The sequence below is a fragment of the Capricornis sumatraensis genome, chromosome X (assembly GCF_032405125.1).
Source record: "Capricornis sumatraensis isolate serow.1 chromosome X, serow.2, whole genome shotgun sequence".
Taxonomy (NCBI): domain Eukaryota; kingdom Metazoa; phylum Chordata; class Mammalia; order Artiodactyla; family Bovidae; genus Capricornis; species Capricornis sumatraensis.
In genome coordinates this window covers 59,809,338-59,831,985 of record NC_091092.1, presented here as the reverse complement: position 1 = coordinate 59,831,985, position 22,648 = coordinate 59,809,338, and the positions used below count along the sequence as shown (strand labels likewise).

Here is a 22,648-nt window from a genome sequence, read left to right as displayed (position 1 = left end):
GGATGCTCAGGAAATTCCAGGGGGAAAACCTGAGGTCTGATTAGCCTTGCCATCAGAGCTCTGCCGCATGACCTTGTCACGGGTGGAATTCCTCAAGCTGGCTCCCGGCAATGGGGTAGTTGTTTCATGTCATGTGGGATCCTCTCAGATCAGGGATCGAATCTGGGTCTTCTGCATTATCAGGCGGGTTCTGTACTACTGAGCTACCAGGAAAGCCCCAGAAATTCATTTTCTGACAGTTCTGAATGCTGGAAGTCCAAGATGAAGGTGTCAGAAGGTCAGGTATCTCCTGAAGCCTCTCTCCTTGGCTTGTAGATGGTGGTCTCCATCCTGAATCTTCAGATGGCACCTTCTCTGTGCATGCCCAACCCTGTGTCCCTTTATGTCTCCAAACTTCCTCTTCTGATAATAACCACAGTCAGAATGAATTAAGGCCCACTCATATGACCTCATTTAAACTTAATTACCTTTTTAAAGTCCCTATCTTCAAACAGAGGCACATTCTGAAGTGCCAGGGTTAGGACCACTGCTGCTGCTGCTGCTAAGTCACTTCAGTCGTGTCCGACTCTGTGCGACCCCATAGATGGCAGCCCACCAGGCTCCCCCATCCCTGGGATTCTCCAGGCAAGAACACTGGAGTGGGTTGCCATTTCCTTCTCCAACGCATGAAAGTGAAAAGTGAAAGTGAAGTTGCTCAGTCGTGTCCAACTCTTAGCGACCCCATGGACTGCAGTCTACCAGGCTCCTCCATCCATGGGATTTGCCAGGCAAGAGTATTGGAGTGGGTTGCCATTGCCTTCTCCGTTAGGGCTGCAACATGTGAATTTGGAGAGGGGCACAAAATTCAGCCTATGACAGAGAGTAATGAGCATATTCAACACTTAGATTTGTAAAATGCCTATTAAGGAAAGCAGTGTTTTTACCAGGCTCAAGCAAACAATTGCAGGCAAAAAATGAATAGGTGGAACTTCAACTGCTGCCTTAATTTGGAAGAGACCTTTCATGAGTTCCTTGGGATCTCAGTTCAGGATGTGAGGATCACCTGCAATAAGGTCAGCCTTGCCTTTCAGTAAATCTTAGCTCTATTGTATTAAATCCTGAAATGCAGAAATGGTAAGGACCTAACAGAAGCAGAAGAGATTAAGAAGAGGTGGCAAGAATACACAGAACTATACAAAAAAGGTCTTAATGACCCAGATAATCATGATGGTTTGATCACTCACCTAGAGCCAGACATCCTGGAATGCAAAGTCAAGTGGGCCTTAGGAAGTATCACTAAAAACAAAGGTAGTGAAGGTGATGGATTTCCAGCTGAGTTATTTCTATCTTAAAAGATGATGCTGTGAAAGTGCTACACTCAATATGCCAGCCAATTTGGAAAATTCAGCAGTGGCCACAGGACTGGAATAGGTCAGTTTTCATTCTAATCCCAAAGAAGGGCAATGCCAAAGAATGTTCAAACTACTGCACAATTGTGCTCATGTCACATGCTAGCAAGGTAATGCTCAAAATGCTCAAAATCCTTCAAGTTAGGCTTCAACAGTATGTGAACCAAGAACTTCCAGATGTACAGCCTGGATTAAGAAAAGGCACCAGAGGAACCAGAGATCAAACGGCCAACATCTGTTGGATCATAAAAAACAGAAAAACATTTACTTCTGCTTCATTGACCATGTTATAAAGCCATTGACTGTGTGGATCACAACAAACTGTGGAAAATCCTTAAAGAGACGGGAATACCAAACCACTTTCTTTGCCTCCTGAGAAGCCTGTATGCAGGTCAAGAAGCAACAGTTAGAACTTGACATGGAACAACAGACTGGTTCAAAATTGGGAAAGGAGTATATCAAGGCTATATATTGTCACCCTGCTTATTTAACTTCTATGCAGAGTACATCATGTGAAATGCTGGGCTGGATGAAGCATGAGCTTCAATCAAGATTGCCAGGAGAAATATCAATAATCTCAGATATGCAGATGACACCACCCTTATGGTAGAAAGGGAAGAGGAACTACAGAGCCTCTTGATGAAAGTGAAAGAGGAGAGTGAAAAAGCTGGCTTGAAACTCAACATTCAAAAAATGAAGATCATGGCATCCAGTCCCATAATTTTATGTCACATAGATGGGGAAAGAATGGAAACAGTGACAGATTTTATTTCTTGGGCTCCAAAATCACTGCAGATGGTGACTGCAGCCTTGAAACTAAAAGACACTTCCTCCTTGGAAGAAAAGCTATGACCAACCTAGACAGCATAGTGAAAAGCAGAGACATTAATTTACTGACAATGGTCCGTCTAGTTAAAGCTATAGTTTTTTTCCAGTAGTCATGTATGGATGTGACAGTTGGACCAGAAAAAAGGCTGGGTGCCAAAGAATTGATGCTTTTGAACTATGATGTTGGAAAAAACTCTTCAGAGACCCTGAATATTCATAGAAAGGACTGATGCTGAAGCTGAAGAGGATGAGATGGTTGGATGGCATCACTGACTCAATGGACATGAGTTTGAGCAAGCTCCAGTAGATGGTGAAGGACAAGGAAGCCTGGAGTTCTACAGTTCATGGCATCAAAAAGAGTCTATACAATTGTATTAAGTCATGAAAGCTGTGACAAGATGAACTGACCTCTCCTGAGTGCCTTCTCTGCATCAGGCGCTATGCTATGCAATCTACACCTATTAAGTGATTCCTATAGGTTTGACAATACTTATTAGATGAGAAAGCAGGTTTAAAATGGCAAAGTAACTGCATTTTTAGTTCTTTATTAAAACAACCAAACCTGCCTTGTCATTAATAAGAATACGAGGACAAGCCTCATCTTTACTGAAATTTTTATATTTAATTCAGCAAATATTTGGAAGTTAAACCTATTAAGCACTGAGATCAGACTTGGGGGAAGATGGGAAGAGTGAGGTAATTAGACTTTGGACTTGTCCCAAGAGGCTGACTGTGTAACTGGGAGAGAGGAGAAATGGACCAGGTAAAAGGAAGGAAGGATACAGCCAGGCACGGTACAAAGCCTCGGGAGAACTTTGGCCAAGAGGACACTGATCCCTACAGAGAGGACATGGGAAAGCTTGGAGGTGCAGTTGCACTGAGCTGAGTAAACTGCAGGAGGAGACATGGAAGCATGTGGGTTCCCGGAGTCTGTCTCTGTTCTTCAACAGTATGCTTTCATGAAACCAAGCAGACAGTCTGAGCCGAGGTGGGAGCACTTTCAGACAGATCAATGTCTGAGAGCAAACCCCTGGCAGGGGCAACACCATGTGGAGACAGTGCAGTGGAGGAAGGAGAGGGCCACCTGTAAGGTCTGCATGAGTGCAGGTGTAGGCAACTGGCGTGGAGAGTGCCTTTACAAAATAAGGAGCCAACATTCAAAAACTAGGAGACCTCTTACTGAACTTCAGCTTTTTGGGCCACTCTGGACAAATCAAAAGGCCTGGCACCTGACCTGCACACACTCCTATTGTGAGTGGCAGCTCCTCCTGGGTTAGATCGTGCTCTCTCCGTGTGTTCCAGCCCTCTCACTCCTTGTGGTTTGCACCCGCTGACCTCGCTTCTTCAAGTTGCCTGCCAGGGCCCTGGAGCAGCAGGGACACTGTCATTTGGCTGAGTCTCATGGTGAGTCAGAGGACTAAAAAGGTCAACAGGTTCTGGGCTTAAATCTTGTCACTACAATTTAACTACCTATTACCTTAGCTTCCTCATCTGTTAAGTGGGCATAATAGTATACTCAAATCTATAGCAACCACTCAGTATGTGTAATTTGCTTAGCATAGCATCTGGGCCCATAAGTTCAGTTCATTTACTCAGTCGTGTCCAACTCTTTGTGACCCCATGGACTGCAGAATGCCAAGCTTCCCTGACCATCACCAACTCCCAGCGCTTGCTCAAACTCATTTCCATCAAGTCAGTGATGCCATCCAAGCATCTCATCATCTGTTACCCCCTTCTCCTCCTGCCTTCAATCTTCCCCATCATCAGGGTTTTTTCCAATGAGTCAGTTCTTGGAATCAGGTGCCAATGTATTGGAGTTTCAGCTTCAGCATCAGTCCTTTCAATGAATATTCAGGAATGATTTCCTTTAGGATTGACTGGTTGGATCTCCTTGCAGTCCAAGAAACTCTCAAGAGTCTTCTCCAACACCACAATTCAAAAGCATCAATTCTTCGGCCTTCAGCTTTCTTTATGATCCAATTCTCACATCCATACATGACTACTGGAAAAACCATAACTTTGAGTAGACAGACCTATGTCAGCAATGTAATGTCTGCTTTTTAATACGCTGTCTAGGTTGGTCATAGCTTTTCTTCCGAGGAGCAAGTGTCTCTTAATTTCATGGCTGTACCATCTGCAGTGATTTTGGAGTCCAAGAAAATTAAGTCTCTCACTGTTTCTATTGTTTCCCCATATATTTACCATGAAGTGATTGGACCAGATGCCATGATCTTAGTTTTTTGAATGTTGAGTTTTAAGCCAGCTTTTCACTCTCCTTTTTCACTTTCATCAAGAGACTCCTCAGTTCATCTTCACTTTCTGTTATAAAGGTGGTATCATCTGCATATCTGAGGTTATTGATATGTCTCCCAGCAATGTTGCTATGCCAACAACAAGCTGCTTAAAAACAGTCCCCAAAACCCCAGAGGGATGCAATAGCAGGCTGAAGAAAAGTGGCATGGAGTACTTTTTTCTGCCCTTGTCAGCCAATGGTAGTTGGCAGATGAAAGATCCTGGCAGTATTCCTGGTTCTCTTTTCCATAACATATTTGCACACCAAATTTATCCCAGCCTTTCAACTCATGGAACCATCCCTGTTGTCCTAGCGACTGTGCATTGTTACTACACCCAGCATACAGATGTGAAAACTGAGGCTGGAAAAGGGTCATCACTGGCTCAAGATCTTAAACCCTGGCCTCTGAGCCACGACGCCACAATGCAAAGGACAGACCCAGGCAAGGACACTGATCTGAGCTGTTCAGCCCTGTGCTGGGAGGCTAATTGGTCATACACCCTCAGGGGTAACCAGGGAAACTGGAGGGTCACTGGGGCACAGAAGCCGGGGTGGGCAAGCAAGAGACAGCTTCCAGATCATGGGATGGCAGAAAAGCCACAATTTTGCTCAACAAAACCTGGCCTTTGCAATTTAGGGTCCAGGTTAATCCTAAGAATATGACTAGCTACCAAGCACAGAGCAAGTGAGGCCCGGGTGCCACTCCCTAAAGGCAGCTTTCCATCCTGTCCAAAGTTAATACACAGGCTTCTCTGAGACAGAGGGGGCCGCCCAGCAGGGCAAGCAGCACCAGCAGCAGCACAATGCCCTTTCTGCTCGTCTCCTCTACCTGCATTTCCTATTGGTGCTTGAGAAGTGTGCTATGAAACAAGTCAACAAGGTGAGCCTAATGCTGCTGAGCTTCTGGTGTCATTGCCTGTATCCCCAAACCAGAGACTCCTGAACCATGTTAACACCCCAGAATTGTGTGGGTGGACCCAGGTTTTGTGGGTCTGTACTGGGAGACCGCACCAGGCTCTGGATGTCCTGAAACAAGATGGTGGACAGGTGCCCAGAATTACAAACTAGTGAATACATGTGCTTGCCAAGGCTCCTTCCTCTTTTTAGCTCTAGGTTCCTCCCATTTCTACCACAGAAGACCACGGCTGGCACCAAAAGATTTCACATCCTGAGGCAGTTTGGCAGATGGTGGGGTGTGTAGTCACCCAGGTTGACCTGGGGCTGGCCCTCAGTCCTGCCTGTCCCAGGAAGGGCACCCCTGCAGGCCGAAGGCTGGAGGAAGGTAATACATGCAGTACCCCTGGGCCTCCGTCAGTCCTCTGAAAATGTTGGCTCTTACTGGGGCTAGGATCACTTGTGCCTAATGCTGTCCAAAAGCCTTGGGGGCCACAAGAGTTTAGGGATTTAGAAATCATTAACAGGGAGGCAGAGATCATCAACACCCTGGCAGGGGCTGGCAAACACACTGACATGGCTGCAGTGAACAATGAGACTGTTAATACCAAGTGGGCTACATAGGGAAAACTCGGCATACTATAAATAGCTTCTTCATATCATCCACTTTTGGATTTACTAACAAAAGTGTTTAGGTCAAGCTGGTGAAAACACTTGGCTGCTGAAGTGTTCTGGGAGACGGAATGGTGGAAAGCAGATCATGGACCTGAGGCAACATGCAGATGTTGAACTCCTGCAGTTCAGGGAAGAAGCTCCCAGCTTTATGGATTCTTGGTCATGCTACAGCCCCCAGTTCACAAAGCCTGTCAGTTTGACTTAGCTCACACTGCCTTCTGTCCCCAGGGGCCACTATATACATCTTTACTCGAAATCCACTGATGGCCCTCAAGTCCCAACCTAGGCCACATCCTAAAGGACCTTTGGGACTGGGGGCCGATGGTGTCCATGTTCTCCTCCTTTCCTAATTGGAGGCTCTTCACTGTCTCCCTGTCTCCCAGCTGCAGGCTTCAAAGTACACACCTGCATTCCCACTCATTCTGGGGAAAGCTCTCTTGGGAAAAGAGATGCCTCTTCAATCACTACTCATAGTAGGTGCTTTCTGGTTTACAGATTGCTTTCATGTGAATCATCCCGTGACTTCTCACTCCCATCAGATACACCAACAAATAGGATTACTCCTAATGGGGACATTTCACACTGTGCTCATCCTTCAGATAAAGAAATGGAGACTCAGAGAGGGAGTGATTTACTAAGACTCATACTCCAGCAGTGGTGGGGTTGCGGATCAATCCAGGTTTGAGATGGCAGAGCAGAGTGTGTGTTTCCTCTCACAGTGCCTCTGTGAGGACCAGAGCCTGCCCAGCCTACCTGGGTAGCATTACAAATACCAGCACGCAGCCTTGCCTCTACAAGCAATGGATGAAACTTCACAGCACATCAGAGTCTCTAGAAATCCTTTGCCAAAGCTCCCTCTGGGGACCTGAACAGATGGTGTCAGGCTGGGGGCCCTCCTACAATCTTGTCTGGTCCAGCTACACTCCTGGGCTGTTCCCTTCATGGGTCTGATCCTTCTGGGGGCCCTTCCCCCATTTCCCAGCCAAGGAGACCCTCTTCACTATAAGACCCAGCCCAGATGGCCCTCCATTGTCCGTCCCTTTGAATCAGTGGTTGGTTCCCCACACTTAATGCTCCCCAACCTCTTGACACATTTCAGGCTCTGCTCTTTACAGGTCTGCCTGGAAGATGCACTCCAGCCTCCTCACCTCCCAGCCCTGAGTGATGCAAGGGTGAGTGGACACCTGACACCCTGCACAGTGGAGGAGTTTCTTGCAGGACGTGTATCCTTGGTCTTGAATGTGCTTTGCCTTGCGAGGTCTGACATCCAGGTCTGCCCTCTCCCATCAGCCTGTGCTTACACTGGGGCTAGCAGATGGCCGGGTGGCCAGTGCACTGGAAGCAGTTCTCCTGCCAACCCAGCAGCTGTCTAGTGCAAAAGACACCAAGAGCCCCTCCCACCAGACTGTGTGCAGGGCAGAGTGTAGTGCCACCCAAGCAAAGGTACTTGATGTCCTGTGTGTACACATAGCCACCGTTCAGGCACCAATTCCTGGTGTCACTTCTCCCATTTGGTCAATAGTGATCACAAGGCCTCATGCACTGTGAGGGCCCGAGAACTGGAGCCCACCGTGGACACCTCCAACACGCGTCTGTGCTCTGCACCTCCTGACAGGCTGGCAGGAACTGTCGGGTCAACATCACAGGTGAAGGGATGCCCTTCCCACCCCTGCCTGCTCCCTGTCCCCTTAGTGGTGAGTCCCCAGCCAGTGTCCGGCACCACTCCCCCCACCCTCAACTCGTGGGAACAGCCTCATGAAGGACCCATCCCGAGAAGGCTGGCCCTGGAGTGGTCCGAGGAGAGGTGGTGAGATGGGGCCTTGGTACGTGGTTGACATGCCCTGCCCCACAGGTTATGAGGACCTATCCTGGGGGTAGTTGGTGTGCACTCAGCCCTGGGCTGAAGGCCACAGCCCAGCTGCTAGAACTTGTGCTGGGCTGGCAGGGGGAGAGGAATTTCCTAGCAACTGAGAAGATCCAGGTGTGTGGAACGTGGGAGGAATACAGTGAAGTAACTTCTTTGCTTTGCTCTCTACAGGCAGATGACCAGCTCAGGGTGAAGAACAGTGAGAGCCAAGGCGGGTGGCAGGGTCTCCCCAATAGCTGACAAAGCTTCAGGCAGTGGACAAACATCAGCCCAGGATTCGACAGGAGTGGCTGAACCTCAAAGAGACTGAACGTTCTGCTAAGGCAGGCCCGAACCACTGGCATTGGAGGTCCTCTTGGGAAAACCTGCATCCCTGACACGAGGGCCAAGGAGACCAGGAGGCAGGGTGCAGAAGACTGGGATATCCCAGATGTCTGAACTTCTGAGCCTGCAGCAGCAGCCCACCTCCTCCACCCCATTAAGAGTTGGTGTCCCCCCCCCACCCCCAAGGGAACTAACAGGACCAGAGTCCTCCCCCACATGTGCCCTCTGTCCCAGGAAGCACGGGAGCTGGCCACTCTGATCTGTGGCAGGACCCACAGCACTACCAGCACGAGAACCAAGGAACCATGGGAAGAGCTGGTCACCTACTGCCTGGCCACCAAGCAGAGTGAAGTCACTGTGCAACACAGGCCGGGCTTGATGGGCCTCGTCGTGGAGGAGACAGACGACACCCTCCACCCACCATCACCACTACCCAGGGGCCGCAGCAGAGGTCACGCGGTCGCTCTGAGCAGCCAGGACCCAGGGACCATGACAAGGTCTGCCACCACCCAGGAGGCTGGACCCACAGAGCAGGGCAGGTGGTCAGTAAAATGTGGCCTCACAGAGGCTCAAGAGGTGGGCAGCTGACCAAGGTACAATCCAAAACTACACTGAGGCCAAGGGCAGCTGCCCCAGTAAACAGGTCAAGATCCCTCGTCCAGGTTCAGCCCCCGAGCCAGTTCTCAGGTCGCACTGAGGAATAGGGAAAAACAGACACAGGGATGACCCCAGCCCCTCCCAAAGGGACGTCGGGCTCTGTGTTGGTGACCCCACGTGGGGTGGTGGAACCACCAGAGGGATGGAGGTTGCCAGACAGGGTCAACTTGACACCAACGTGAGAGACATGGTTAACTCTGACTCTGCAACCACTTTGAAAGGACCCACTGTGCTGGGGTTTCTGGGCACAGGGGCTCAAGGGGCAGGGGACACAGGGCCAGTCCTGAGGATTTGTCAGTTGGTCTTGAGCTGAGAGAGCCTGGAATGCAGTATCCCCCAGAGCCAGGTGCAGGACTTAGTGAGACGTCTGTCGAGTCCTTCAGAACCTGAGGGAACATGTGATGTGAGGAAAAGATGGTAAGGCTGAACAGAACTCCATCGAGTGAACTCCATTAAGTAAAAGAGAAATGCACAAAAAATGCCGGCGGGGGGGTGGGGGCTGGTACACGCCCCACTCATCAACTGGAGAACCTTCTCACTTCTGGTAGCACCTCACGGGTGTTCTCTGCTCCTAACTCCTCACACCCTCTCTGTGCTTGGCCAAGTTGCCACGGTGGGCACATAAGTACTCAAAGGGTAGCCAGACGGGGCTCCCGCCCAGAGCACAAGAGTCCACTCACGGAAGTCCTCTCACCATGGGTATGGGATAGCAATGCACACTCAAGTCTTCCCTTCCTACTCCTTGATCTCACAAACTAAACAGCTGGATCCATTCAGTGGGCTGCAGCCTGATCTGGAAGCCTCTTCCAGTGCTGGGCAGTCTGGCATTCAGGTTTTGGCCAAACCTGCCCAGAGGACAGTGAAGAGCACATAGACCCAAGAGCTCAGGAATGATGGACACACATAAACCAGCATCTCCCACCCCTGTGTCAAACGTGATATACAGGCCTGTGATGTCAATGTGAGCAGGGCAGTGCCAGAAGCTCACAGAAGGTCCCCCTGGGCAGTGCCCCAGCCCTTTGGCATACAGCACCCTGAGTAGCCACAGCAGAGTGGCCACCCGTGTCCGCAGGTCCCATGCGTGCCGTGTCCTCTCAAAGAACTGCAGTGGAACTGAGATGAAATCAGAAACACATCCGGTTCTCAGGCTGGCCCCTCCACCTGGGTGGTATAGAGAGGGGTGCAGACAACAGGACCTGCCCTGGGAACAGAGAGGAAATAGGTCTGGCTGCCCTCCCAGAGCTACATGGCTGCCCCTGGGCTTGTCCCATGTGCAGGAGTCCAAGGCCCAGGACTAAAGCCAGGCAGGGACCAAGGGACTGACATGGACGTGAAGGAGCCCTCTCTCACGGGCAGAATGCTGGATGCCAGGGCAGCGTCTCCTTGGGGACTGCTCAGCCCAGTTATGAGGGGGTGGATGGTGGCTCCCAGAAGGAGGGCCTGACAGACACACGATGACCTGTGGGGCACTTACGGCTCCAAGAGACCAGGTGAATACTGAGTTCATTGCTAGCCTACAAACAGAAGAGGACGAATCTGCAATACAAACACCAGGGCGGGATGAATGCTCAGACCCCAAAAAAAGCACCCACAACTTGGCACAGAAAGGACACATGGCTCAGCAGAGAGATGAGCAATAGGCATTTCAGAGAAGAAAACACATCGGCCAAGGAGGACATGAGGAAAACTGAGAATCTGGGTCGAGCCTGTCCCATGTCAGTGTTGCCTGTAAATGCACAGCAGGAGGAAAGTGGAACCCTCACCAAGCCTCAGAGACCCAGGTGGGGTGGGAGGCAGCACTCCCCGTGGCTCGGTCCACACATGTGGGCGCGTGAGGACAGCTGGGGCCAGCAGCAGGGAAGGGACAGGTGTGGAGAAAAGCCATGGAGCAGGGCCTCACAGCTGCCCCATCAGCAGCCACACTTCATAGGAGTCCAGTTTACTGGGCAAGGTCTAGTTCAAAACCAGGATTCGGGAGAATCAGCAAGATCCCACCCACCATTCACAGGACCCTCCCTCACGATCTGAAACCACTACCAGGAGGTTCTGGGGTTTCTGGAGGCAGCTGGTAACCACTCTCAGGGTGAGGAGCAGAGCGCCAGCATGAGGGAGTTGGATGTGGTGATTGCTCGGGTACCCACAGTGCTGAGGCCTCAGATCCAGGAGGCAGCCTCGCCCCTCAACTTGTGGCTGGCAGGCTTCTGCAAGGAGACAGCAGCCTGCACGCTGGAAGAGAAAGCACTGCTCCAACTCTACATTCCCATGGCAGCAGTTATGTGGGTGCCTGGCTAATGGGAACCAGGTAGACACTGACCTTACCTTCCTGGGGCTTGGTGACACTCAGGGGTCCAGACTCGTGCCCAGCAACCACAGCCTGGGAAGAAGAGGGGGGCAAAGGTGGGCAGCAGGAAGAGGCAGGGCGCCCAAAAACTCCAAGATGAGAGCAGCTGACACTCGGGCAGACGGAGAAAGGGATGTTACAGTCATGCCTGGAAGGAGGACAGTAGGTTGTCAGGACAAGAGGAGCCAGTAGTCCAGGGGCAGAACTGCATGAGAAAGTGTGGGGTCCCGGATGAGCTCTGCACAGAGTGTAGGACCAGCACAGCCACCCAGAGTGCTGGGTGAGGAGGAAGAAGACCCCAGACCACCAGAACACGCCCAGGGCACCATGGACGGGTTGAGACTTAAAACAGGAGAGGGCTCAGCTGCGCTTTCAACCCGGGATTGATGAGGATGAATGTGTGTGCGATGCGACTCAGAACCGACAGTGTGTGCAACTCCGGCTGGAGCAGGAGAGACAGCAGGGGTCCAGGCGAGTGGGGGGGTGGAGTGGGGGGCTAGGCTGACAGCACTGGCCCCAGGCCATGAGGCCTGAACTCAGCTAGTAGCAGTGGGGACAGGAAGAGGATCCTTTACTCTGATCAGGCACTTGGGAGGCTGGGGCACAGCAGGGAAGGAGCAGAGTCAGAGGGCTGCCCTGGGTGGGCTGAGCCCTCAGACGAAAGGAAGAGGACAGGAAACATTTTTGAAAGCGAAGCTTCTTTTATCTGGGACATCTCAGGTCCCAGGGGCAGCAGGAAACTGAGGATTTTCCTTCGCATCTGCAAAAAGACAGACTGTTGCTCAGCAATGGGCCAGCAGCCCCAGAGTGGCTTGGAGGGGAGCCAGCCTGGGCTTTTAGCCCAGAGTTGGGGAACTCCGCCCAGAGGCTGCGCCTCTTCCCGCTTCCCTGTCCCCTGAAGCTCGGATGCAGTCGCTGAGCACACTGGGTCGCGGTCACTCTGACTCTCGCCGAGTCTCGCCGACTGGACGCCTATGGTACGGACTCAAACTGGACAAGCCCAGCCTCCGTGGGTTCCCCAGGCCCACAGTAAGCACTAGGGACAGGAAGCCCCGCTCCGCTCGCCCCGGTGGCTCCATCCCGCTCCGCTCCACCCCGCCCCGCCCCGCCTCCTTCTCCCGAAGCTCCTCTTCACTCAGCCCCAGACTCCTCGTCCTGCTCCTCCCATCTCCTCCCCTTTTCCGCCCGACCGCTCTCTTCCTGGCCCTCCCTCGGGTCGGCGTGACGGCTCCCGCGTGACGGCTCCTATTCTGTCTCCTAGCAGACAGGGCAGGCGAGAGAAAGCGCCTTTGTTCCTACATGCGTGTCTATGTAACTGCGTGCTTACGTGAGTACGGAAGCCATACACACCGGAAATCAAGGGCTTCAGTGTTTGTGGGCGCGACGGGACTAAGGCCAACGGGTGCCGTCACCTGACAGCGCTCCTGGTGGCGAACTACTGTCCTGCCTGGTGGCCGCTGCCCGGCCATCCCAAAAAAGCGCCCGCGACTCGCTCTACTTGCAGGAAGCTGGGACCTGCCTCGTGCGCAGATGGTACCTCCGGGCGGGGGTTTCCAGGCTCTGGGACCAGGAGCCCCTGCCAGGGGACCGAGCCGGACCTTCCGGTTCCCTCCACGGCCACAGTCCCCGCCTGCTTTCCTTCCACGTACGTGTCCTGGCGATGCCAGCAGACCTGCCCTCCAGCCTCCTGCTCCTGCCTCCTGGACTGTGACCTTACACGAGCCTCCTCTCCCCGCCCCCTGTGAGCTCCCCACATCGGGCCCTGACCTGAAGAGCTCAGCTGCTTGTACTGTTCCCTTCCTGGTGGGGCCCAACCAGGAGTCCATGGAGGGCGGCCGACTGACTGTGCCGGCCTCTGGATCCTTCCAGAGTGGCAGTGTGAGGGGAGGAATCATTTTCTCTTCGTAGTTGCTCCAGTCTCCTGGGCTGTAAATCACCATCACTCCTGGGGGATGGGTTTCTGTGCTGACCCTTGAGGCACTGTGGGGGTCCCTGTCCCAGTCACACGAGGACAGGCCAGCTGCTGTGATGAGCAGAACCTACCCTGAGGGAACCTGCATGTGTGTTTCTCATCAGTTGGGCCCTCCTGGGTCCCCGTGGTCTGAGGCCCCTGCCAAGGAGAGCATGGTGGCCTGTTGTCCAACACTGCTGTCTTGTCACAGGTGATTTTCTCCCTGTTGCTCTGGTCCTCGTGCAGGTGAAGACGCACAGACAAGCAGGCGGAAGAGTGTTTTCACCTTTGGCCACCAAGCAGGCACCCTTGCTTCGAGTGGTGGGAAAGCTTGAGCCCCTTCTTGCTCAGGGATTCCACCCACACAGGTGAGATTCAGAGGCGCCCAGGAGGAAGGGGTTGGGTTGGCTGAGACACTGAGTGGCGGAAACTGGGCAAGCCTGGGATCCAATCACATACCCCAGTAGAAGACATAGCAATGGCCATGCCCCAGGGGGACAGCCAGGCTTCCTGGTAACCAAGCCAGACCCAGTGAAGAGGGTGACCCTTTGTCACCCAGCACGTTGACAGAAGTTCAGCAGGATGATGATGCTCGGGGCTAGCCAGTGCGTGAGGACATGGCACCCTTGCCTGTGGTTGGTGAAGTAGACAAAGGGGAGCCTTTGTGGAAGGCCATTTGCTAGTGTGTGTTAGCACCTCGGGTGTGTGCCCTGTTCCTTGGGCCACCTCCTGCATGACTCTTCAGTCAGTGAGTGTGTGGTCATGTCCAGTGGCTGTATTGGCAGAATAAGTTTTCCCTACCCTTCCATCAGGAGGGTGCCGGGGTCCAGCCCCGGTGGATCCAGGGAATTCGAAGGGTGGACGGCGTTGGCGTGGAAAGACTTGTTTATTTATTAATATAAGATTAGATTAAGAAACTGTAGTGCAGTAGGAAGATTAAGTGGAGAAAAAGGGCTGAATAGCTTGGTTTACGCGGAAGACCAATAAAATTCCAGACAAGGAATTTGCACCATCTACGTTGGGCCACCGGTGCCCGCTTGAATATCTAAGGGTGCCTCGCCTTAAGCTCCCTTTCTCGCGGATCTTAATAACCAGGGCAAATAAGTAGACCTGGCGAGCTTCCGCGCCCCAGATGGAAATTCAGCCTGAAATTAAAGTAAAGAGCAGAGGAAAGAAAAGGGAGAGAAAAGGAGAGAGAGAGAGACACGGGGGGAGCCAGATTCCCAAGAAACCAGGCCGAGACTAGTCCGAGAAACTGGTCTGAGAATCTGGTCCCGTCCTTTATTGTTCAGAAGGCCTTTTATACTTTTGATAAAACATGGAGATCAATGGGTAACACAAAGTTATGCAGCTTTAGCAGTCCAGACTCTTATCAAAACTAGGCTTTTTTCTCTGCATACCTAATTGTATACACAAGTCTTAGGTAATTTACATCATCTTCCAGCCAAAAGGGCCAATTAACATTTTACAGCCTTTTTTCTGATAAGGGTTTGTCAACCACAAGACTTATTTGTGTTGATCTTCCCAAGGTCTGGTGCCACTCTCAGAAAGCACTAAATAAAGTTACATTCTTACACAGCAAGGATACAGCAACTTATAACAAGTAGAGGGAGTGCAGTGATTTACAGCAAAAGAGAAGCAATTAACTCAAAAGTCTAGTGTTGCTAACATCAAAACTACTATGTATCTTTTTCTACATCCTGCTTACATTAACATCCTTCCAGGTGCCTAAAAGATAAAGAATAAGGAGGTCTGGCAGCAATCCTTGAGTCAACAGTGAAAACCCTCTACCAATATAATTTTTAACTCTTTAGAAAAGGCTCTGTATCTTTAAGATGTCTCTCGCGGTTGGGGGCTGTAAGCAATTCACAAGCTGTAAGCTTTGTGCTTCTCGAAGTTGAGGGGCTGTAAGCAATTCACAAGCTGTAAGAGGTCTGGGGAACCTGTTAGGCAGGCTAGAGAGCTATCAGAGGGGTTTAACTGAAACATCCCTTTCAAATGCAGAAGACTAAAACCCTGAATTGACTTTTTTCCAGAGAATATCAGAAAAGCGGAAAAGCAGAGCACAAAAGCCGGCAGATTTTTGCTGGGGTACATGCTTAGGAATATCCAGAGGGGTCCCTGAAGTCTGAGCACGCCTTGCGTATGTCAGCTTCCTTCCTCATGACCTTGTCACGGGCGGGATTCCTCACACTGGCTTCCGGCAGGAGGGAAGCATCAGTAACTTGTGGGACCCCCAACACTGGGAGATGTAAACAGACACCATATAAGCGTGAAAACAAATGCATGAAAATAGATGTGCAGACGTGGAGGAGTGTGCCCAAGGTGCTGGGAGTGGAGAAGCCATCCCCCCTTGCCCCTGTGGAGAGATGTCTACACAGGGCTGACCCTCTGGCTTCATTTGCTGGCAGTCATGTTAGGGTCACACAGGCCGGCTGGCTCAAATACAAACCGTGTTGGTTCAGGAGGCCAGCAGCGGAGGTCGAGGTGTCAGCTGAGACTGGCTCTCGTGAGGGCTATAGAGAGAGTCTGTCCCATCCACTCCCTCACTTCCGGGCATTGCTGGCCATGGTGGGCATGTCTGGGCTTGAAGAGCTCCGCCTTCCTCTTCACCTCAGTTCTCCTGTGTGCATGTCTATCTCTAAATGTGTCCTTTGTATAGGGACAACCGTCCTGTAAGAGGAGGGTCCATCCTAATGAGCTCACTTGACCTCGATCAGCTCTGTGAAGACCTTTCTTTTGTCTGTAAGGTCATGCCAAGGTACTTGGGATTGAGACTCCAGCACCTGAATTTGAGGGGACACAATGTGACACCTCACACCCTACAAAGGCTCTGAGGTAGGAACATACTGGAGTGTTCCAAGGATGGAAGGATGGCCTTCATGGCTACCAGGGGTGAATCCAGGGGCGAGGAGAGCAGGCCATCAGGCTATGAACCATATCATGTGGTTCCTCATGGGCCTGGGAGAATTGTGGCTCTCCTATGCTAGGGGAAGGAAAGGCCCAGAATGCCCTGGGCTGGGTGCTTCCAGGACCTTGTCCCCATCCTCACAGCCACGTGGAAACGGAAGCTCCCTCGGAGGTGCTGAGAATAGTGAGGTTCAGGCCCATGGCTCTGATCCTCCGCCTCCACTCCCCTACAGAGAACAGGGACCCATTTCCAGGTACAAGGAAAGAAGTAAGGTTGGAGGTACGTGTAGTCAGGTCCCCTGCAGTCATGGACTGTGACTCTGTGCCTCAGCGCCTCCTCAGGTGTCAAACAAGGTGACAGTAACATAGCAGATAATTTGGGGTTTGAATTCTGTGATCCCTGCATGATGCCGTCCCAGGCCCTGGTGAGGACAGGGAGCATGCCAGTCCCAGTAGTTTCTGCTCTCCGTTCTTTCTCTAGGCTCTGGGCAAGGGCTGGGGCATCTGATGACAGTGAAGGCAGTGATGTGGGAAGGACTGGGAGGAATGTGGCTGCCAAAGGTGTGGGGAAGATACCTGGCAGGGCTGTCTGAGGTCCAGGGTGCCCTAGGGCCGAGGCCAGATTGGTTAGCATGGATCTGCCCTCAGCAGCTCTGGGCTAAGATGGAGATCTCCAGAGCATGGGCAGCGATGGGACCAGGAGCTAAGGGGTGGGATGGTGGCCGGGGGTAGGGGAAGCTAAGCCCAGGACACTGCCTGTCCGTGCTGGGAGAGGACCAGAGCCCAGCCACTGGGCTGTGAAGCCAGGGGGCTTGCCCTCCCTCTTCAGTGCTCCCAGGGTTTCGAGTCCCTCTGTCTTGGAACTCACCATGTGCCTGTCACCATGTACCTCTCTCCCACTGCCCTGCCCTCCTTCCTGACCTCCCCACAAACTCCATGTGATGGATGGGTCCTCTAGGTCACCACCTCCCTATCTGTGGACCATGTGGAGACGGATGGAAAGAGCCAGCCCTCTCTGATCCCCCAGATTCTGTGTCAGCAGGCTTGGAGGATGCTTGGGCACGTGGGGCTGAGGTCCAGCCCATGGCTATGAACTTGCAGGCCACTGTGTCAGGCTCCTGACCTTTGTGGTTCTGTGTTTCCGCAGCCACGTGAGGCCCTAGGAGCCCTGGGAGATGAAGTTCGGCTGTCTGTCCTTTCGACAGCCTTATGCAGGTTTCATCTTAAACGGTGTCAAGACCCTGGAGACGCGGTGGCGGCCCGTGCTACGCAGCCACCAGCACTGTACCCTGGCAGTCCACATCGCTCACCGGGACTGGGAGGATGCAGCCTGGCGGGAGCTGCTGGAGCAGAGGCTGGGGATGAGCCCCACCCAGATCCAGGCCTTGCTGCAGGACGGGGACAAATTTGGCCGCGGAGTGATTGCAGGCAAGTGACACCCTGCCCCATGCTGTCTGCGTGGCCCTGATGCTGCCCTGCATTGTTTTCTGTTGAACCAGTTGGTGAGAGGGGTGGGGGGGAGCTGAGGTTTCTTCAGAGGAGCAGCAAGGGTCCCTTGGATGGGAGACGATGGCCCAAGGTCCCTTACCACCAGTCTGGGCCTCAATCCCCATTTGTGCTCTGAGGCAGAGGCAGGTCCAGGTCTGCATGTGACACTTGTCTCTGTGTGTGTGTGTGTGTGTCCCCACGTGTTTGTGTGCCCAGCAGAGACCATGAGAGGCAGGAAGGCACCCAGCCTGGGTTCCCCACTGCCACTGGCTGCAGCCAGGCCTGAGCAAGTCCCCTGACTCCCCAGGGTGAGGCCCCACAGCAACAACTCCGCTGGTGAATCGCTTCAGGGCCTGATATCCACAGGTTCCTTGTCAGGGCCTTCCTGCTTTGTCCTTGTGGCCTGCAGTGGGCAGACTGAGAGCTGCCTGTGGCCTGGTGGGTTCGTGAAGCACCAGACCTCTCCCTTTCATTTCACTCCTTCCCTCACTTGCCTTTGCTCCAAATTCCCTTTGCCAAGGTGAGCCCATCTGAAATGATCAGCCAGAGGATTCAGTTCACCCTGGTTCCCTGCTATGATACATTTTAGTCTCTAGCAGGCAAGACTTTCAATGACCTTGTTCTCATTCTGTGTCCTGTCTTTGTACGCAGGTCTCGTGGACATTGGGGACACTTTGCTGTGCCCAGAAAACCTAGATCCTGAAGAGGTGGAGGAGCTGGAGAATCAAGCCCTGTTGTCCGACCTGCGACGGAAGTACCTGACTGTGCTCACCAATCCCCGCTGGCTGTTGCAGCCCATCCCTGGAAGGGGTGGGAAGGACATCTTCCTGGTAGACATCCCCCAGCACCTGATCCCCCTTGGGCAGGAGGCCTGTCCAAGCTAGGCTTTCAAAAGGTGACCAAGAGACCAGCACATGGTGACACTGTCCAGTCACCATTGCACCCTGGATGTGCCCATCTGGTTCAGTCTGAATTGGCCCCATCTTGGGGTGTTCTGCCAATTTGGTGTGGGTCGGGGTGCCGGGACACCCCTCGTGCAGTGCTGCTCTGGACTCAGTGAGAGTCTGCAGGAATTTGACCTTTACGATAGATAAGATGGCATCGCCACTTGTTTTGGCCCTGCTGTGTCTGGGTGGTTGAGAGAAACGTGTTGTTAGGAAACCGCTTAGTGTTTTTCCTCTCTGCTCTGGTCCAAACTCCCCGATGTTGCAACAGTGACCAAGGGGTGATGGGGGAAGGCTGGGGACTGGGCTGTGCGTCAGCAGGTGGAGAGGCATGCAGCACACAGAGAGGCCCACAGGCCCAGAAACAGGCCCCTGGATCGGGAGCTAGAGATACTCAGCTGCTGATCAGAAACTTGTGGCATCATTTGGGGACCCTTGAGGAGCCCCTTCTGCTTCAGGGTGCAAGACTCAGGGAAAGTGACACCCCCAAGGTCAGGAGCCTGGCTGGGCCATCTGCTGAGTGGCAGGCAAGGCCCAGGGACCAGCCTGTCCTGGGCTCACCTCAGCGCTCATCCTGGGGGTCAGACCCTTGGCCGAGCGTGTGAAATGCTGCTGCTTCAGTTGAAAAGGAACCATGGGGCCCAGACTGAAGCCTGCTTGGAGCATGGGCTTCCAGCCTTACCTGGCCCACCCTGTGCCATGTGTGAATAGCATAGACAGAAAGAACACAGACTCGCAGTTCTCGTTCAATTCTTTATTTACTCCCATGGAATTTGCTCTACTTTATTACAGCCAGAAATCTATTTGATTACAGGAGAGTACTTTTGAGTGTCCGTAAGAAAGGCAGTGCCCAAGAATGCTCAAACTACAGCACAATTGCACTCATCTCACATGTTAGTAAAGTAATGCTCAAAATTCTCCAAGCCAGGCTTCAGCAATACGTGAACCGTGAGCTTCCAGATGTTCAAGCTGGTTTTAGGAAAGGCAGAGGAACCAGAGATCAAATTGCCAACATCTGCTGGATCATCGAAAAAGCAAGAGAGTTCCAGAAAAACATCTATTTCTGCTTTATTGACTATGCCAAAGCCTTTGACTGTGTGGATCACAATAAACTGGAAAATTCTGAAAGAGACTGGAATACCAGACCACCTGACCTTCCTCTTGAGAAACCTATCTGCAGCTCAGGAAGCAACAGTTAGAACTAGACATGGAAAAACAGACTGGTTCCAAATAGGAAAAGGAGTACATCAAGGCTGTATATTGTCACCCTGCTTATTTAACTTATATGCAGAATACATCATGAGAAATGCTTGGCTGGAAGAAGCACAAGCTGGAGTCAAGATTGCTGGGAGAAATATCAATAACCTCAGATATGCAGATGACACCGCCCTTATGGCAGAAAGTGAAGAGGAACTAAAAAGCCTCTTGATGAAAGAGGAGAGTGAAAAAGTTGGCTTAAAGCTCAACATTCAGAAAACTTAAGATCATGGCATCTGGTCCCATCACTTCATGGGAAATAGATGAGGGAATGGTGGAAACAGTGTCAGACTTTATTTTGGGGGGCTCCAAAATCACTGCAGATGGTGATTGCAGCCATGAAATTAAAAGATGCTTGCTGCTTGGAAGGAAAGTTATGACCAACCTAGAGAGCATATTATAAAGCAGAGATATTACTTTGCCAACAAAGGTCCGTCTAGTCAAGGGTATGGTTTTTCCTGTGGTCATGTATGGATGTGAGAGTTGGACTGTGAAGAAAGCTGAGCACCAAAGAACTGATGCTTTTGAACTGTGGTGTTGGAGAAGACTTGAGAGTCCCTTGGGCTTCAAGAAGATCCAACCAGTTCCATCCTAAAGGAGACCAGTCCTGGGTGTCCATTGGAAGGACTGATGCTGAGGCTGAAACTCCAATACTTTGGCCACCTCATGCGAAGAGTTGACTCACTGGAAAAGACCCTGATGCTGGGAGGGATTGGGGGCAGGAGGTGAAGGGGACGACAGAAGATGAGATGGCTGGATGGCATCACCGACTCGATGCACATGAGTTTCGGTTGAACTCCGGGAGTTGGTGATGGACAGAGAGGCCTGACGTGCTGCGATTCATGGGATCACAAAGAGTCAAGACACGACTGAGCAACTGAACTGAACTCAGGGACCTAGCAGTTCAGGGATTGGGCTTGTCCTTGAAGTGCACACAGAGGACACACGTGTAATCTAAGGACTCTCCCTGCTCCTCCTCCACCTCAGGGGCCTCATCTGGAGCCATGACGGAAAGGGCCACCATCAGGATGGAGTAGCAGGTCTTGTGCAAAGTCATTACCAAATTGTAATCTGGGTACTCTGAGGGGCTCTTGGGCAGTTTCCCTCTTCCATCCCTTCCAAAAGTAGCTGGGAGCACAGATGTGGCATTGCTGGATGTGCCCTCTCCACTGGGACTGCCCTGCTCGCTGGGGAGATGGTTTCTCCCAGCCCGCCTGACTATACTGCCCATAGACCAAAGGCCAGAGAACACAAATGAGCACCAGCTGGGGGTTCTGTGAGCAGGTGGTGTTCCCTTCTGGACTTTCTTGCCTGCCTCTCCGGTGTACTGGTTGTGGTGGAGTCGAGGAGAGTGTCTGGTTGCCACCATTCACTTCTTTGTCTTTGTGGTTGCTGTTGCACTGGCAGTAGGCTGAGCAATTGTTCTGGGGTCGCCTTTCCTCCAGATGTTCTGCAGGAGAGGCTTGTCTCTTTGAAAGTTGAAGTTGGGATAGATCTGAAAGAAACGAATCACTTTAACCATCAGGTGGGAGAAGAGCCCTTCCTTGCTGCCCTCCTCCCCACCACTATCCCAGCCTTGCCTAACTGTGGAGACAAGGTCTCTTCATTCCTGGCAGGTTATGAGGCCCTAGCATGTTGCTCCCTAGAGCTCCCCCCAGGGCTGTCTTTACTTGAGGTATTACTGGCCCTCTCTGACATCAAGTGGCCCCTCAAGGTTTGGGGTCACCCCTATCTAAGAGGGGTGGGTCCTGTTTGGGTCTTGTCTAAGAGGGATGGTGGAACACAACACATCCTGCTTTCTCCTCTTTCCTTAACCACCCTCTCATGAGAAAAATTTTTCCTGGGAAATGAAACCCATCCAGCACTCAGCTCGTCTAGTCTAGTCTTCCTGGAAGGGCTTTCTATGTTACCATCATCATCATCTTCCCTGCAGAGCGACCCGAAGGGTGGATTTTACTGAACTCATACAGGTTCAGTTCACTGATGAAACTCTTAATGCTGTCTGTCTCGAAGATCTGGCCCAAGCCTCTGTGCTGGAGGACTTCCATCTGGGAGAGATCTACTTCGATGACCTCATCGTTCCAGCATGTAGAAGTGAAGGCTGCATCCTCCACGATCCTCCAGAGCTTCCTGGGGGAAGGACAGCCTGAGGATGGCGTTGTTCTCTTCCTCGGCTGTTTTTGGGTTCAGGCCCTGTGGGGCGGATTGTCTTGGAGGTGTTGATCTTGGCTCCCGGGTTGCTCACCCTGCTACTCCAAAACCTCCCCTCAATCCACGTTTCGAGGAATTGGGGAGGAATCACAGGAGTCCCCTGCTGCAGGTTCCCCATCAGTTGATGGGGCCAGCTGGGCTGCCTGTGCCTCATGGGAACTCTGACTAGCCATGGAGCCAGTCTAGCTCAGGAGAGTTCTGTACCCAAGCAGTGAATGCTCAGGGCAGAAGGGCCTCTCAGACCAGGGTCGGGGTGCCCAATAAATACTGTCTGGAGATTCTAGAATCTGGATCCTGGGACAGGCAGCCAATTAAGTGATCTGCTTCTTTAAATTATAACAGTATTTACTTTTGAGGATGAAAGTGAGGTTCAGGAAAAGGGTCAAATATGGACTTTTGCTTTTTACTCAATTGTATCATTTAATATTATAAATATTAGATAAATGTTTGTCCAAGTAAGTAAAAGGATAAATATATGTGACTTACCATTCAAGAGGGCAAATGATACAAACAATACCTGTAGAATGATCCCATTTAAATAAACCATATTGTATATATATATATATGTATGAGTGTTAAAGGAATAGGCAGAGTTCTGAAAGGATGTTCACTAAGAGGTT

At 51.9% G+C, this 22,648-nt stretch overlaps 1 protein-coding gene and 1 pseudogene across 1 annotated transcript; one reads left to right on the top strand and one right to left on the bottom strand.

Annotated features, from left to right (window-relative positions):
• The first annotated feature begins 13,529 nt into the window (after positions 1-13,529).
• On the top strand, positions 13,530-18,500 carry LOC138071696 (protein EOLA1-like). The gene is made up of 3 exons (XM_068963155.1): positions 13,530-13,586; positions 17,276-17,556; positions 18,268-18,500. Exons 2-3 carry the CDS (start codon positions 17,304-17,306, stop codon positions 18,498-18,500), a joined length of 486 nt encoding a protein of 161 aa, XP_068819256.1. The 5' UTR covers positions 13,530-13,586; positions 17,276-17,303.
• A 2,221-nt stretch (positions 18,501-20,721) lies between these two features.
• Positions 20,722-22,201, bottom strand: LOC138071085 (heat shock transcription factor, X-linked member 3-like; annotated as a pseudogene).
• Positions 22,202-22,648: the final 447 nt, after the last annotated feature.